The 16,272-nt window shown below is 42.7% G+C and overlaps 1 protein-coding gene across 2 annotated transcripts in view; it reads left to right on the forward strand.

The window, feature by feature from the left end:
- The window catches only part of efnb3a (ephrin-B3a), a 58,390-nt gene that overhangs the window by 6,470 nt on the left and 35,648 nt on the right, over positions 1-16,272 (forward strand). For both annotated transcript variants that reach the window (XM_081353502.1, XM_081353503.1), the window contains one exon: positions 14,361-14,656. In XM_081353502.1, coding sequence (XP_081209628.1) covers positions 14,361-14,656 — 296 coding nt within the window. The remainder of the gene's footprint in view (positions 1-14,360; positions 14,657-16,272) is intronic.

Raw genomic sequence — 16,272 nt, forward strand, 5'->3', positions numbered from 1 at the left:
CAAGTGTTTCAAGTGAAAATTTAACTTTTAATGGCTTCTGCCGTCTCAAAATTATTCAACCCCTTAATGGCAAGCATCTTTAGTACTTAGTAGAACACCCTTTTGCTGTTATGACCTGCTACAAATGAGACGTATAACCAGACACTAGCTTCTGACAGCATTTCTGAGAAATCTTAGCCCATTCCTCATGAGCAATGGCCTCCAGTTCAGTAATATTCTTGAGTTTACGTGCTGCAACCGCCTTCTTCAAATCCCACCAGAGATTTTCTATAGGGTTCAAGTCAGGTGACTGTGATGGCCACTGTAGAATCTTCCAGGACTACTACTGCAACCAAGCCTCGGTGGAATTTGAGATATGCTTGGGATCACTGTCCTGTTGGAAGGTCCAATGACGCCCAAGCATCATCTTCCTCAGTGATGGCATGACGTTTTCTGATACTTTAATGAATCCATCTTGCCTTCAACACGCTGCAGGTTTCCAGTGCCAGAAGATGCAAAGCAGCCCCAGAGCATCACAGAGCCACTGTCATGCTCAACTGTAGGCAGAGTGTTCTTTTCAGCATATGCTTCATTCTTCTTCCTCCAGACATACAGATGATCCATAGGGCCGAAAAGTTTCATGGCTACACAGTACAGAATCCCAAAACTTCTGTGGTTTATTTATATGATTTTTGAGTGCTTTTCTTGTGCTTTTGGGTCAGTAGTGGTGTACGTCTTGGAGTTTTGGCCAGGAAACCGCATGCATTTAGTACGTGCCTTACTGTGCAAGCTGAAACCTCAGTGCCTGTTGCCACCAAGTCTTGCTGTAGGTCTTTTGCAGTCACTTAAGTGTTTTTCTGAACCTGTCTTCTCAGAAATCTAATTGCAGCCATTTATAGCTTTCTTTTTCTGCCCCATCCAGGCAGTGTAACCACTATTCCTTTTACTTTGAACCTGCGAACTATGCTTCCAACGGTGCCTCTAGGAACATTTACTGCCTTCACTATCTTTTTGTGTCCTGTTCCTTGTTTTTGAAGGGCAATGATATCTTCTCTTAACTTTTTGGACACTTCTTTTGACATATTTCTAACATGCAGTCAAACGTGACACTCAACAAGCCTAGCCAGTTCAGATATTTCATGTGTTCTAGCTCAAGCACACCTGGTGCAACTAATGAAGCCCTTGATTAGTTGCATCAGGTGTGCTTGAGACAACACCTGTTTTGCAGATGTGTGCTGTTGTGAGGGATTCTATTCAGGGGATTCAATGATTTTGAGACTGCAGAAGTCATTAAAAGTTGCATTTTCAGTTAAATTTGGGAAAACCACTTGAAAAACCACCAACTTTTGTGTTTAAAAGACATCTAATAGCCATCCAAACAGCCCTGACGTCCAGGCTAGAACAAAGCAAAATTTGGGAAAATGTAATAGACGTCTAACCATATCCCAAGACTAGACTAGCCATCAATTAGATTAAATGAAATGAAACACCAAATGAAATTAAACCAAACACCTTGAAATCACTGTTGTCTTTGCTTACATGATGGAATATCATACATCTCGCAAGTTATTTTGGTAATAACCAAATTCAAGGTTATTTTGGCTAGTTGTGGGTTACTCATAGCCGGACTATATTGGGTCTATAGTTAACCTAGATGGTGAAATGACGGCCATTGCTTGCTTGGGAGCTATTTTAATTTAGAACTGTAAAATAACTATAAAAATACATTTATAATATAAATAATGTAATTGAAAGTGTTCAGGTTTTTATGTTTCTAAAGCTGTGCGTATGTAAATACTTGTATGTTTTAGATGCTGTCAGTACATGCATATTGTACCTTCAGTCTATATCCTAACAAAAAATGTGTAAACGTTATGTATGAAACCTATAATTATGTTAATGTGATCAGGCTGAGTTGGAGACCTTGATATCTTTTGTGAAACTCTATAGACGCATAACAGTCCTTGAATCATTTTCTCTGGATAAACATGTGACAAACGAGATTTAAGCAGAATTCTCTGTTTACATTACTTATTTTATTATAAATTTATTTTCCCCCTCTATGGTTCTCATAAAGGCATTTGATTTATACAGTACCAGCAAACCTTGAAACTTCATAGTTTGACTTTTTGAGCACTCAGTTTCAGTGTTATTTAGCTGGACCTGCTATCTTCACGATGAAAACCTCCCTCTCTTGTTTCACTCATATTTAATTTTCGGTTTCAAAGGTGCGTCTCTGGCATGCCTTCAAAGCCCTGGCATGATACTGTGCTGTGTGTGGAAAGCGTAATTACAGTTTTAAGATTACCCCGATGATTGTTCTGAACCGAGGGGGGTGAGAGTGGTATTACGGTGGACTACAGACACAAGGATTGCACTATACTTCATCTGTTAACATCAGCACCCCTTGTAAAACAACGTTTATGATGACGACAGTTGTTTCTTTCACTGTTGTTCACTTTCGCTGTATGTCATCCATGGATTGAGGATACACAGGATTGGGGTTCTGATGTTATCCAATTTATTGAAAAAACTCATTCCTCCTCCTCTCTCTCTTTTTTCTACCTTGTTTGCCATCCTCATGAAGGTCGGATGAGCATTTATTGCTTCTGAAGGAAAAATGTAGGTAATTGGCAGGCCTTATATGTGATTCATGAACAACAGATTGTCAAGAAACACATTGAAAAAAAGTAAACCGACAGCGATGAGAACATGCATTTGTTTTTATAGACTAATGCATCATGGTCATCGTGTTAACATGGTCAATGTCTCATTATAGCCCCGGACGGAATCTTCAGGCTTCCTCTGTGGAATTTTGCGGAATGGATTTAAATTGGTAAAAATGTGTGAAAATCTTGGACCCACACACCTCCACTCTGCAAAGATGTGTATACTAAACAGACCGCTGAACATTTTATCCTCAATCTTTAAAAAGAATCAGATTTGGTTAATTCCCCCATGGCTCGGTTTCGAACATGAAAACGGAGAGTTGAGAGAAATCGCGAGAACAGATGAAAAGTGAGTTGGGAGTTATCCTCTCTCCCTGTGCCCTCCCCTCCCTCTCTTCCAAACAAAGGGAAGGTTATTTTTAGTGACGTTCATTTTTAATCATCGGAGTGTTTGGAGCTTTGATGAGTCTTTTCATGTTGGGCTGAGGAGTCAGCGGCCTCTGGGCCCACCAGCTCCCTTGAGCTCCTCAACCTGACCACAACAGAAGACCACCCAGATATGCTTTGTGTAGAGGTGCACAAAATGTTGTTGGCTGATCATGTTATTTGCCAATAAGCTATAATATATATTACATTATTATTATTTTCAATATTGCACCATATTTTGTTGTAATGTGCATCAGTGAAAAGTAGTTCTGTCATGATACAAAACTGGAAGCAATTGCGGGTGAACAATATATTTATTGGAACTTCAACACAGAATAAGACAATTCAGGAAAGAAGGTTCCGCTCAAGGCGTGGTCGCGATCTCGCGAGTAAACAGCAGCTCTGGACGGTCCACACAGGGGAAGACGCTCAGACTCGGACACACAGGGACTTCGATGGTCAAGTGCTCGGTGCAGAGTGCAGGTGCTCGGTGGTCTGTGCTCGGGTGCGGTGAAACAACAGGGATCCACTGTAGACACGACAACCCGGAAGACGACACGAACATACACGCAGGAACTGGCAAACAACGGATGGACACTGGAATGGAGAGGTGAGTGAGTATAAATAGGGAACGGTAATGTGAATCAGCTGAGGTGGAAAATGAGAAGATTGCGAACAGCTGGAGCACTGAACAAACACGTGAGCGGGACAACGCCCACTCACGCAAACTCCCAGACATGTAAACAACAATGACACGAGACACAGAGGAAACAATGAATTCACAACCGTGACAGTACCCCCTCTCCTAGGAATGCCTCACGGCATTCCCAGAACTCCTTACCTGTCGATTGTAATCATCGATAAGGGAGTGATCCAGGATGTCACGAGCAGGAACCCAACTTCTCTCCTCCGGACCGTAACCTTCCCAATCCACCAAGTACTGAAATCCGCGTCCCCTCCGCCTGGAATCCAGAATACGACGAACCGAATAGGATGGTTCCCCATCTACGAGACGCGGCGGGGGGGGAACCGGGGCTGGCGGATTAATGCGTGCAAAAAAGACGGGCTTAATTTTGGACACATGGAAAACGGGATGAATCCTCCTGTACACTGGAGGAAGATTGAGGCGGACTGTCACCGGACTAATGATCTTAGTGACAGAAAACGGGCCAATGAATTTGGGTGCCAGTTTATTGGAAACGGAGCGGAGCGGAATGTCCTTAGTAGAAAGCCACACTTTGGAACCGACGACGTATACGGGAGGCCTTGACCGGTGGCGATCGGCCTTGGCCTTGGTGCGTTCCCGCACTTGGAGGAGAGTCTCACGGGCCCTCGTCCAAGTACGGTGACACCTCTGGATGAAGGCGTGGGCGGAGGAGACCGCGACTTCGGACTCAGTACTAGGAAAAACAGGTGGTTGGTACCCTACACTACACTTAAACGGAGATAGGCCCGTGGATGACACTGGTAACGTATTGTGGGCGTACTCCACCATGGAAAGTTGTTGACTCCAGGAGGAGGGATTCTTGGAGACCAAACATCGTAATGATCTTTCCAAATCTTGGTTGGCTCTCTCAGTTTGGCCATTGCTCTGGGGATGAAACCCAGAGGACAGACTGACCGTCGCCCCCAGTAATTTACAAAACTCTCGCCAAAATCTGGACACAAACTGGGGTCCCCTGTCAGAAACCACGTCTGTCGGGAGGCCATGTAACCGAAAGACGTGATCAACGACTGCCACCGCTGTCTCCTTGGCTGAAGGTAATTTGGGCAAGGGAATAAAGTGGGCTGCCTTCGAGAATCGGTCCACCACGGTCAAAACTACCGTGTTACCCTGGGAGGGTGGGAGGGCGGTGATAAAATCTAGAGCGATGTGGGACCAAGGTCTCGAAGGCACCGACAGCGGTTGAAGTAACCCAGCTGGGGGTCGATTGGACGACTTACCAATGGCACAACTAGAGCAAGCCAAAACAAAATTGTGAACATCACGAGCCATCAGGGGCCACCAGAATCGCTGCTTAACTAGAAATATGGTACGACTCACCCCTGGGTGGCAAGCTAGACTGGAACTATGACCCCACTGGACGACTTCTGATCGTAATTCCTCCGGCACAAATAAGCGGTTAGGTGGGCACCGGATCGGAGGCGTTACCCCTTCTAAGGCCCTCTTGACCTTCGATTCGACCTCCCATGTGAGCGAAGAGATAATCAGGTTCTCAGGAAAAATGCGCTCAGGAGTAGCTTCGTGTTCGGGACGATCAAAAATACGCGACAAAGAATCGGGTTTGACGTTTTTGGAACCCGGACGATAGGAAAGTGTAAAATCGAAACGACCGAAAAAAAGTGCCCACCGAGCCTGCCTGGAGTTCAATCTTTTAGCGGTTCTAATGTACTCCAAATTCTTGTGATCAGTCCAGACTGTAAAGGGTACCCCTGAACCCTCTAACCAGTGACGCCATTCCTCCAAAGCTAACTTGACTGCCAACAACTCCCGGTTACCAATGTCATAGTTTCGTTCGGCAGGAGATAATCGATGTGACAAAAACGCGCAGGGATGCATTCTGTCGTCTGAAGGTGAACGTTGTGAAAGCACTGCACCTACCCCCACCTCCGACGCATCGACCTCTACCACAAACTGACGTGAAGCATCAGGGGCTATGAGAATGGGAGCTGAAACAAAGCGACTCTTGAGTTTGGCAAACGCAGCCTCAGCTGCGTCTGACCACCTGAACGCAGTTCTGGGAGAGGTCAAGGCGGTCAGAGGTGCGGCTAGTTGGCTGAAATTGCGAATAAAACGCCGATAGAAGTTGGCGAATCCCAGAAACCGCTGCAGGGCCTTGCGGGAATCTGGGATTGGCCACTCTACCACAGCCTTAACCTTGTCAGGGTCCATAAGCATACCTTCAGACGACACGATGTGTCCCAGGAAAGGAACTGACTGTGCATGGAAAACGCATTTCTCCGCCTTGACAAAAAGCCCATTCTCTAGCAACCTCTGAAGTACTAGTCGTACGTGTTGCACATGTTCCTGGAGAGACGAAGAAAAAATCAATATGTCATCCAGGTAAACATATATGAACTGATCGATCATGTCTCGCAACACATCATTGACTAGTGCCTGGAAGACTGCGGGACTATTGGAAAGCCCAAAAGGCATAACCAAATATTCAAAATGCCCCCTAGGGGTGTTAAAAGCAGTCTTCCATTCATCCCCCTCCCTGATGCGGACCAAATGATAAGCATTACGCAAGTCCAATTTAGTGAAGAGAGACGCTCCCTGCAACCTCTCGAAGGCTGAAGACATCAACGGCAAAGGATAAGTATTCTTTACCGTGATGTTATTCAGCCCTCGGTAATCAATGCAAGGTCGCAGAGAACCGTCCTTCTTCCCCACAAAAAAGAACCCCGCCCCCGCTGGAGAAGAGGAAGGGCGGATGAACCCGGTTTCTAGAGAATCAGAAATATATTTCTCCATAACCTCTCTCTCAGGAACTGAAAGTGAATAAATCTTGCCCTTAGGCGGAGACTTACCTGGTAATAAATCTATAGCACAGTCATAGGGACGATGCGGAGGGAGAGAAGCAGCTCTAGACTTACTGAACACTTCACTCAGGTCACGGTACTCCTCGGGCACGTTTGATAAATCCACCGCTTCCTCCTGTAACACAGGAACAGAAACAACAGAACAAGCAGACACAAGACACGAATTGTGACACTCAGTGCTCCAAGCTGAGATGGTACGTCTTTTCCAATCGATGCGGGGGTTGTGTAAACTGAGCCATGGGTGTCCTAAAACTATGGGTGTGAGTTGAGAGTCAGTGATGTAAAATGATATAGTTTCAGCATGATTTCCAGAAGTGATGAGTGTAAGTTTCTCGGTGACCAAGGAGATGGGAGGTAAAGTCTGTCCGTTCAATGCGTTGACTGTGATCTTCTGGGAAAGTGTATGAAGGGGAATCTGTAATTGAAGTGCAAACTGATGATCCAAAAAGTTACCTTCTGCCCCAGAGTCAATGAGTGCAGTGCAGTGGTGATCCAGAGTTGACCATCTCAGTCTTACCGGGAGGATGGTGGAAGTGGATGAGGTCTTACCTGCGGAGATCCCACCCGATAGTAGCCTCAAACTTACTATCGGGCTGGGCCTTTTACTGGACAGCTGTAGGCATAATGTCCGTTGCCACCACAATAGAGACAGAGGCCCTGGGATCTCCGCCTTTCTTTCTCCTCCCGGGAAAGCCGAGCTCGCCCCACCTGCATGGGCTCGGGATCGTGGGAGCCGAACGTGTCCAGGCCGCTGGACCGCTGGTTCTCACTCCGACTCGGAACTGGGTTGGTGGTTGTTCTCTGCCCAATCCTGGACAGACGGGCGTCCACTCTCAGGGCCAGGTCTATGAGTCCATTGAGCGTTGAAGGAAGGTCCAGGGCGTAGATTTCTCTCTGGACACGTTCGGCCAGCCCATGCAGGAAATGGTCCCACTGCGCCTCCTCGTTCCAGCGACACCCGGCCGCCAGGGTCTTAAACTCTATGGAATAATCTGATACCGATCGGTCTCCTTGGCGTAGGTCAGTCAAGACCCTGGCAGCCTCCTTCCCCTCGACGGCTCGATCGAAGACCCGTCTCATCTCCGCCGAGAGGGCTTGGAACGAGGAGCAGCACTGGTCTCGATTCTCCCACACTGCAGTTCCCCAAAGCGCCGCTCTCCCAGTCAATAGCGTCAGCACGAAGGCTACTTTCGCCTCCTCCTTTTCGAAAGTTCTGGGCTGTAATGAGAAATGCATACTGCAACGTGTCAGAAATGGACGGCAGAAATTCGGCTCACCAGAGTATAATTCAGGCGTGGGCAGTCTGGGTTCCGACTGGGAGAGAGGCACGGGTGGTGTGGGGGGAACTGCAAGTGCTGCTGGAGGTGCTGGCGCAGTGGGGGGTTGTAGCTGATGGAATCGCTGGGTGAGCTCGGACACCTGTGTGACCAGAGTCTGGATGGCTCGTCCTGTCTCCCCCTGGCTGCGCTCCTGTGCATCCATCCGGCCGATGCACACTCGAATGAAATCCTCTAAGGAAGCCGATGAATCACCCGCTGCTCCCATCGTTAGGTCCATCCGTTCTGTCATGATACAAAACTGGAAGCAATTGCGGGTGAACAATATATTTATTGGAACTTCAACACAGAATAAGACAATTCAGGAAAGAAGGTTCCGCTCAAGGCGTGGTCGCGATCTCGCGAGTAAACAGCAGCTCTGGACGGTCCACACAGGGGAAGACGCTCAGACTCGGACACACAGGGACTTCGATGGTCAAGTGCTCGGTGCAGAGTGCAGGTGCTCGGTGGTCTGTGCTCGGGTGCGGTGAAACAACAGGGATCCACTGTAGACACGACAACCCGGAAGACGACACGAACATACACGCAGGAACTGGCAAACAACGGATGGACACTGGAATGGAGAGGTGAGTGAGTATAAATAGGGAACGGTAATGTGAATCAGCTGAGGTGGAAAATGAGAAGATTGCGAACAGCTGGAGCACTGAACAAACACGTGAGCGGGACAACGCCCACTCACGCAAACTCACAGACATGTAAACAACAATGACACGAGACACAGAGGAAACAATGAATTCACAACCGTGACAAGTTCAGTTTTGAAAAATGGGGTTTTGTGACCTCTATTTGATACTATTTTGTTGAACACCGTCTACTAGCTATTTTTGACCACAAAGACCCATCCTGTGTCAACAGTCTTTACATGTGCATCTGAGGGCTTTCATTTACGCCACTGTTCAAAAGTTTGGAATCAGTAAGATTTTATTCAGCAAGGAATTCGATTGATCAAAAGTGACAGTAAATACTTTTACATTGTTACAAAAAGTTTCCGTTTCACCCTAATGCTGTTTCTTTCTATTTATCAAAGAATGTATCAAGGTTTCTACAAAAATATTGAAATCAGTTCTTTTAAATCAGTAATTTTACTATTACTGTTTTTATTGTATTTTAGATCAAATAAATGCAGCCTTGGTGAGCATGATAAACTTTTCAAAAATCCTAGTGTACAAATCCTTACTATTGTAATTGTATACTTGTGTTCTACTAAGTAAGACCTTTCCAACAGTATGATGCGTAACTATCTAATCTGTATGATATTTTACAGATTCCTATGATTATAATCATAAATTTTTTTATTAATTGTGAAACATAACATCTCTAGCACATTAAAAAGCTGTGTTTAAGATTTATCTAGATCAGAAGCTTTCAAATGACACCTGTTTGGTTTTTAATTAGGTAGCTGCTACAGTTGAGTGGGTTAAAACTCGAAAAGTGAAATATCGGTTATCGCATCGGCCACAGCAAGCTGTTGATTATAGTTTACCGTTATCACACCCAGAAGTTCCATATCTTTGTATCCCTAGTTTTAGGTTTTTTGTGTTTGTGTTTGCATATGTGAGTCACTTTACGTTTGTGGCATGTGGTTCTCAGCCACGTGGTAAGTGAGTTTCAGTCCATCAGAGTTCAGGAATGTGTAAGCTATCTCCAGCCCTTAGCTAATTAAATAGCACTGATAAGAACATGAAACAACACTCTCCGAGCCCTTAAGATAATCTGGGTGCCCTCAGCAGGTCTTGACGACCATAAACTCGACACACACATACACGCTTTTAAATGACTACATACTTTTTTGTTTTTAATCAAAGCTCAATATGAGTACTGTAGTCTAGACCCACATGGAATCATCAGATTTACACAGAATGGTCATTGTATGAATAAATTATACAAATTGCCACTCGTTATGTTCGTTTATTAAATATTTTGCTCTTACGCTTTGCTTCAGCTACTGATAAAAGTATACTCTTAGTTCAGCGTAGCACCGTATTTAAATATATACACATTTGTACAATTTTACCTCAGAAACAATGCAGATAATAAGAAAAAAGTTCACAGATTCAGTCTGGACCTTGGTATAGACTAATTCTAACCCTAAAAGAAAACATTCTGCGTTTTTAAAACGCTGAAAAAAGTTTACTTTATTATTTACTGCATTATTTATGTTTTACTTTTAAAGACAATCTGGGTTTGTAACTTCAGGGGATCTACGTGCACACAAACACATTTTTAGAGGATATGGGGAAGGGAAATATCCCTAGTTTTGTGCAATTACAAAACATTATAATAAAATAGTGTCATTATATGAACTCAAAATAGAGGTAATTTTCCACATTGCTGCAGTGAGGTGAAGTGTAATCGGTGGTTCACTACTTGGATTTGTTTGAGTTTCAGCTAAATCAGCCTTTTGTTGCTTTAGTGTGGAAATAGGAAGCTTAAATGCTTGTGATTCTGCAGTGACGAATCGATAGTGAGTATAAACCTGATCCATGAACATTAAAGTACTTAATCACTGATTTGAGAGGGTTTATTTCTAGTCTGAAGTGTAATTTTCCCCATGTAAGAATGTGTTTCTTAAATTTCCATGTAAATGTAGATAAACATTGTCATTGCATGCCGCATCTTTTATACATAAAGATCAGTTTCAGATGGCGGTGTATTAAAATCAGAGTTCATGGAGCTCACAGAAGTGTTTCCAATACACATATAGACATTTCTCACTTTGATTGTCTGTTTACTTCAGTGCAAAAAAGGTTTGATTCAACTCAAATTTAAACCAAAAATCACCTTTTCCATGAATAAATATGTTTAGCTTTGTCAGGCCTGATAACCACTGCAAAGAACGTACAAAATTTCCGCATTCACTTGAACCATGAACAGACAATAACTTTCAGTTTCTTCAATACGCAAAGCTGTTTTTTCCAGTGAAAAGGAAAGAGAAATGCATTCAGCTCGTCAACTGGTGATCACATCACAGAGAAATTTTGACATGCTCAAAAGCCTTTGAAAAATCAGTGTAGTGTAGTGTAGTCAGAAACAGATGTAGCATGTTACATTTGCCGCCTCCAGTATATTGTATTATGCTAAGATTTGATTTTTGTCCTTTTGCTATTCTGGGGTGGTCTTGGTAATGGTCGCCATGCTTCGTATGCCTCAGCAGGGGTCTGACAGCTCTCTGATAGAAATGTCTTCCGTTTAGACTGAAGGAAAACAGTTGGGATCTGCAGGGTGGCAGGATTTGAGGTTAACGTATCCATTTGCTTGAGCGTAAAGAAAACAAGATGAAAGATTAAATGAGCGTAAGATGAAATGCGCCGTTGTCCTCTGTTGTGAAATTAAAGGGGCCATACTCTACACATTGGACTACATAGAATGTCCCAAAACAGTCATAATGTAGTATTTCACGATCATTTTCTACCCTCTCTATGACCCTTTAACACTGACGGCGGTTTGCAGCAACCAGAAATCTACAGCCCCCACCTACTTTTCTCAAATAACATAAGAAACTCTATGGAATTATAATGAATGAATGGGTGAATGAGGCATTTATATAGCGAATTATTATGATTTTCACTTCCTTTTCATTCTGTCAGATTATCTTGCTGAAAACAAACTTTGGGAAGCCTGGCATGGGTTCATGGATAAATGTTGTGTTGGTGTGAGTGAAGTGGAGGTTTGTTTATAAGTGAAAGGGGGATAACAGAGTCTGGATTCAAAGCTTCCGACGGCCCTAGAAACTCAAGGGCGGTCCAAAGTCACTCCACCTCTGCAGTGCAAGTGTAAAGGAGCCCTGGGATTCAAACATACCAATGAGAAGCATCAAACCAGCACAGAAACCCACAATACCTACGTAATCAGGCCAGCCACCTCTAACCTTTATCTAAACAGTGTGGGGTGAGTTCACTAACCAATCACGATCCAGTTTAAGCAGTAAAGAATGCCAGATTGCCCCCCTGTGTCTTCTATCGCACTCAATTGGGTAAATATATCACACAGACAAAAGGATTAAACAAGCCTCTATAAATAACTAAATACACAGACAGTCTGATGAACCCAGTTCATCTTTAATGGTCAGAGTGTGCATGTGTGTGTGTGTGGTGTGGTCATTCCAATTCAAAGCCTTTGGTAAATTGCTTGGTTCGATGAGCAGCGCAATGTAAACACTGAAGTCCTAGTTTGTGTTTAGCTCCAAACAGTGGTGTTCTGAGTTTTCGTTTGATAATTTAAAGCATCTGATTATCATATGATTTTGCCCTCAGTCTGATCCCTTATGTTACTAGCTAATGAATAGGCCAAGACCACATTGGCTTTGTTTGCATCTTGGTCATGTGTGTTAGGTGTGACGGATGACTGATTGAGGCCTAAACTCATTGTGTTAATGTATATATTGATACACAGATCAGGTGCTTTTGCTGTCACATGATTTTAACTTTTTTTTTCTCACTATCTGGCTGACTAGGAATGTTTTTTGGATCTGTCTGTCTCTCTGTGCAATGGTGTCTTACAAACTGCAGTGTGGTTAATTGGAGTTTTGCTTGGATGTCTCGGCCTGATGAAAATGTCAAGCTTTATACACTTAGAGCGAGGAGTGAGGGGCCTACAAAATGCCTTTATCTGCAGTGGGGTTACTTGTGAGGTAAATTTTTAACTTCAGAACAAGACTCTGTCTCCGAATAGAGCTAAAATGTCAGTCTGGTAAATGCCACAGCTTTTTTTTTTCCTCAAGAGGATGAAAGTATAGGAGCTTTTTAGTGCTGTGTCTCAGCTTTGGTCTTTGGTTTGACTGAGAATGTGCTATAAAATACTGAATAATTGTTTGCTGTGCTCAAAGCTGTTTTTATGAAAACTTTCATATATTTGGATATGATATTGTCACATACTCTCTTTTTTTCCTTTGATAGAATCTTTCTATCATCTGTTTTTATGCCAAGCTAATGAATTCTCAAACCCTTTATAATTTCATTATGACATTTAGTATATATCAAAGGAATAGTTCACACAAAAATTAACACAAAACAAGTGAGGACTGGGGTTGTCAATCTCCAAAATAAAAAATGAAGAAGTGCCTTAAACATTCTCCAAAACTTTCTTTGGTATGTTCATGAGAGAAGTAGCATTGTTCTTTTTGAGTTTTCTTCACGTGACATTGCACATAATTCAGTAACAACCCTACAGGGAAATTCAGTCATAACTATATAGGGAGTAAATAGAGGCCTTGTATTTAATTTTATATTTTATTGTTGGCAGCATCCAGCACATCTTGCGACAGTCTTTATCTTGAGACAGGCTCTTTAAAAATAACTGTTCAACATACATGGCTCATTTAAAAAAGTGACACAGAGTGCTGAATTCCCTTCAAGCAGTTGCAAAAAAATAGTGTGCACGTTTATTACGATTATTCATAATAATATTTTTTTTATTTTTTTTATTTTTTATGGACGAGGCATGGATTAATTGAGTTAGTACTGTGTTGATGGTAAGGGGCGTGACTTTTCAGAAGCACACTTAAAGCGGTTGACCAATCACAATCACTGGTCCAGCCAAAATCAGAGCACACTGCGCTCTTCAGTGGGAGGGGCTTCATAGAGACAAGAACTAGAACGACTGGGAAGAGAGGCGCTGCAATAATGTGAAATATGTGAAAAATAATGTTTTTGGACATTCACGCATGAAAATGTGTTTTAGTAGACCCCAAAAAACAAGAGTGTAATAGGTCTGATTATAAAAAAAAATAAAAAAAATTGTGAATCCAACCCCTGGTCTAAATGATTCATTTAGGAATTAAACTGATCGAGTTCTCTGTTAACTCATTGACTCGATCCGGACACAGCTGTTAACATCTCGCTGAAGGGGAAGATAATGAAATAATAGCTTAAATTCTGTTTCTTGCACAAGTTGTATGGATTATTTTATGATACTTTTATGGTGCTTTTGAGTAATTTTTGAAGCTTGGAAGTCCCCATTCATTATAATTGCATCAAAAAGAGCCACTGTTTAACAGAAGAAAGTCATACAGGTTTAGTAAGAAATGAGGGTTAGTAAATGATGACCGAAATATAAATTTTTGGGTGAACTTTCCCTTTAAGCCGTTGGATGCTCCCCACAATCTAAGTGATTCCAGGTTTTACTATTGTAGACAAAACGTGACCTCTACACACGCTCATTTTCATCACATTGGCAAGCAAAGCTATACATATGCCCTCTCACACACTCTCCAGAACCAAAGGGCATGTATATTTACGTTTTGTGTAAAAAAAATGAATGAACAAAAGGGCAGTTCCAGCATCAAACAGGCCTTGCAGTTTCACATGCACGTTCATGCAAGCAAATATCAGACTGTCAATCTCAGTTTCCATGGAGATGAACATTATCTATAGTCTGTCACTCACTCTTCATCTCTCTCTTTCTGCAGGTTTGGAGATGAGAGGGGCTACATACTCTACCCTCAAATAGGGGATCGTTTAGACCTTGTGTGTCCTGCCACGAATCCCTTGGGGCCGAACTCTCCCTCTGAGTATGAGTATTATAAACTGTACCTGGTATCCTCACGAGAGCAGGCCGACAAGTGTGAGGTGATGGGCGCCCCCAACCTGTTGCTCACCTGTGACAAACCTAACAGTGATATGAGGTTTACCATCAAGTTCCAGGAGTATTCGCCCAACCTCTGGGGTCACGAGTTCAAGAACTTACGAGACTACTACATTATAGGTAAGTGTGTGTGTGTTAACCAATATTGTAATGACAAGAAACAGAGAGTGCAGTCAATTCCCTATTTTGGGTTTAGCTATTTTTTACCAAACCAGGATGTCTGCATCTGTAAATTTTTAATGAAGCACCATCTATAACCATAGATGTGTGTACAGCCAATTTACAAGCAATTTTTAAAAGGCCTGTCGTTTTTTAACGGAAACACCAAAGGTGTTATGTGGTTTTCAACAGTGTATGGGTAAATATGAATTTGAGAGCCCTGATTTAAAATTATAAAATATTAAAAAATGGTTAGAAATGAGATTTTAAATCATTACTTCTATGAAAAAAACTTTGAATGACCAAACATTTTAGGGAACATTTGCTAATTGCTCAAGTGCAATAATAACACGCGTTAGCCGCAGGGGTTCTGTCCCGTCAAATTTACCTCATAGTTGCTCTACCAATAGATGAATCCATCGATAAAACAGAAAATATGTGTGCGTGTTACTGTTTGTTCCCTAGGGAAATCACTTTTAATTAACCTATGTTGGCAGTTGTTAATTTCTACAATATGCCCGTAATGAGAAAGAGAAAGACAGAGCGTCGGGTGCTGTGCAGTTCTGCACACGCTTGTGATTATGTGGATCTTAATTGGCTGTAATGGGCCTGTGAGACTCAAGGGCATTTAAGAGCAGCTAGAGACATCAGCCCGTCCAATGTAAAACACACATGCACTGTGTGTTTCACTTCCCACATATCCATGTATGGTGTCTGTGCTGTTATAAATCACAGATGTAAACTATTTATGTGTTTTGATATAGAATAAAAGCACAGTTTATTAATGTAAGTTTTTGTGGTTTCGTCCTGGTGTGCGTGGCTGCGAGTGATGCTTTTAGCTGGTGCTTGTTTCCCCTGTGATCTGCACTGTTTGAAGCTGAGATCTTCTCCCTGCTGAGTGTGTATCAGAGTGTATCAAACGCTCCGAGCTCTTTTGTCAAACTTTGATCACTGGGCGCTAACTGAGCTCCCAGGGGAGCACTTTACCCTAAAAAAGCATTCAAAAACCCACTGCATTAGAATCCCTCTCCAAAACCTCCCCTTTGCCATCCTATTCTGCCAAGCACAAACTCACACAGTCGATAATTTACTGTAGTCACCTTGTTGCATTGCTGACCATGTTAACGGTAAGATTAAATAGTGTATTACCGTGGACTTGCATGTAGCCTATGCCTTTGTTTGCCAATCCTACAGCTACTCATTGATATTTCAGCTCTGGAGCGCTCGTGTGTGTGTGTGTGTGTGTGTGTGTGTGGGTGGGTGTGTGTGTGTGTGTGTGTGTGTGTGTTTGTGTCACACTGGATTAGACTTGTGGTGAGGGGTTGTTAATTATTGAAAAGGTCTTGTTGGTTTATTTATCAAGGTTAAGCTGAAATATTAGAGATGAACCCTACTCTGTGTGTGTACACAAAAACATAATCTCCCAGTGTGAGTGACGCAATACAGCAAAATGAGTTATGATCAATAAAACTACATTGTCTGCTAGTGAGAAACGTCATTTAGATTTAGATTTTAGACATACTTTTTTAACTAAAGTTTCAGTAAATAAATGTAAGATTCAGATTTAAAATTTTACA

The sequence above is a fragment of the Scardinius erythrophthalmus genome (genome assembly GCF_964197995.2).
Source record: "Scardinius erythrophthalmus genome assembly, chromosome: 23".
In the NCBI taxonomy this organism is placed as follows: Eukaryota; Metazoa; Chordata; class Actinopteri; order Cypriniformes; family Leuciscidae; genus Scardinius; species Scardinius erythrophthalmus.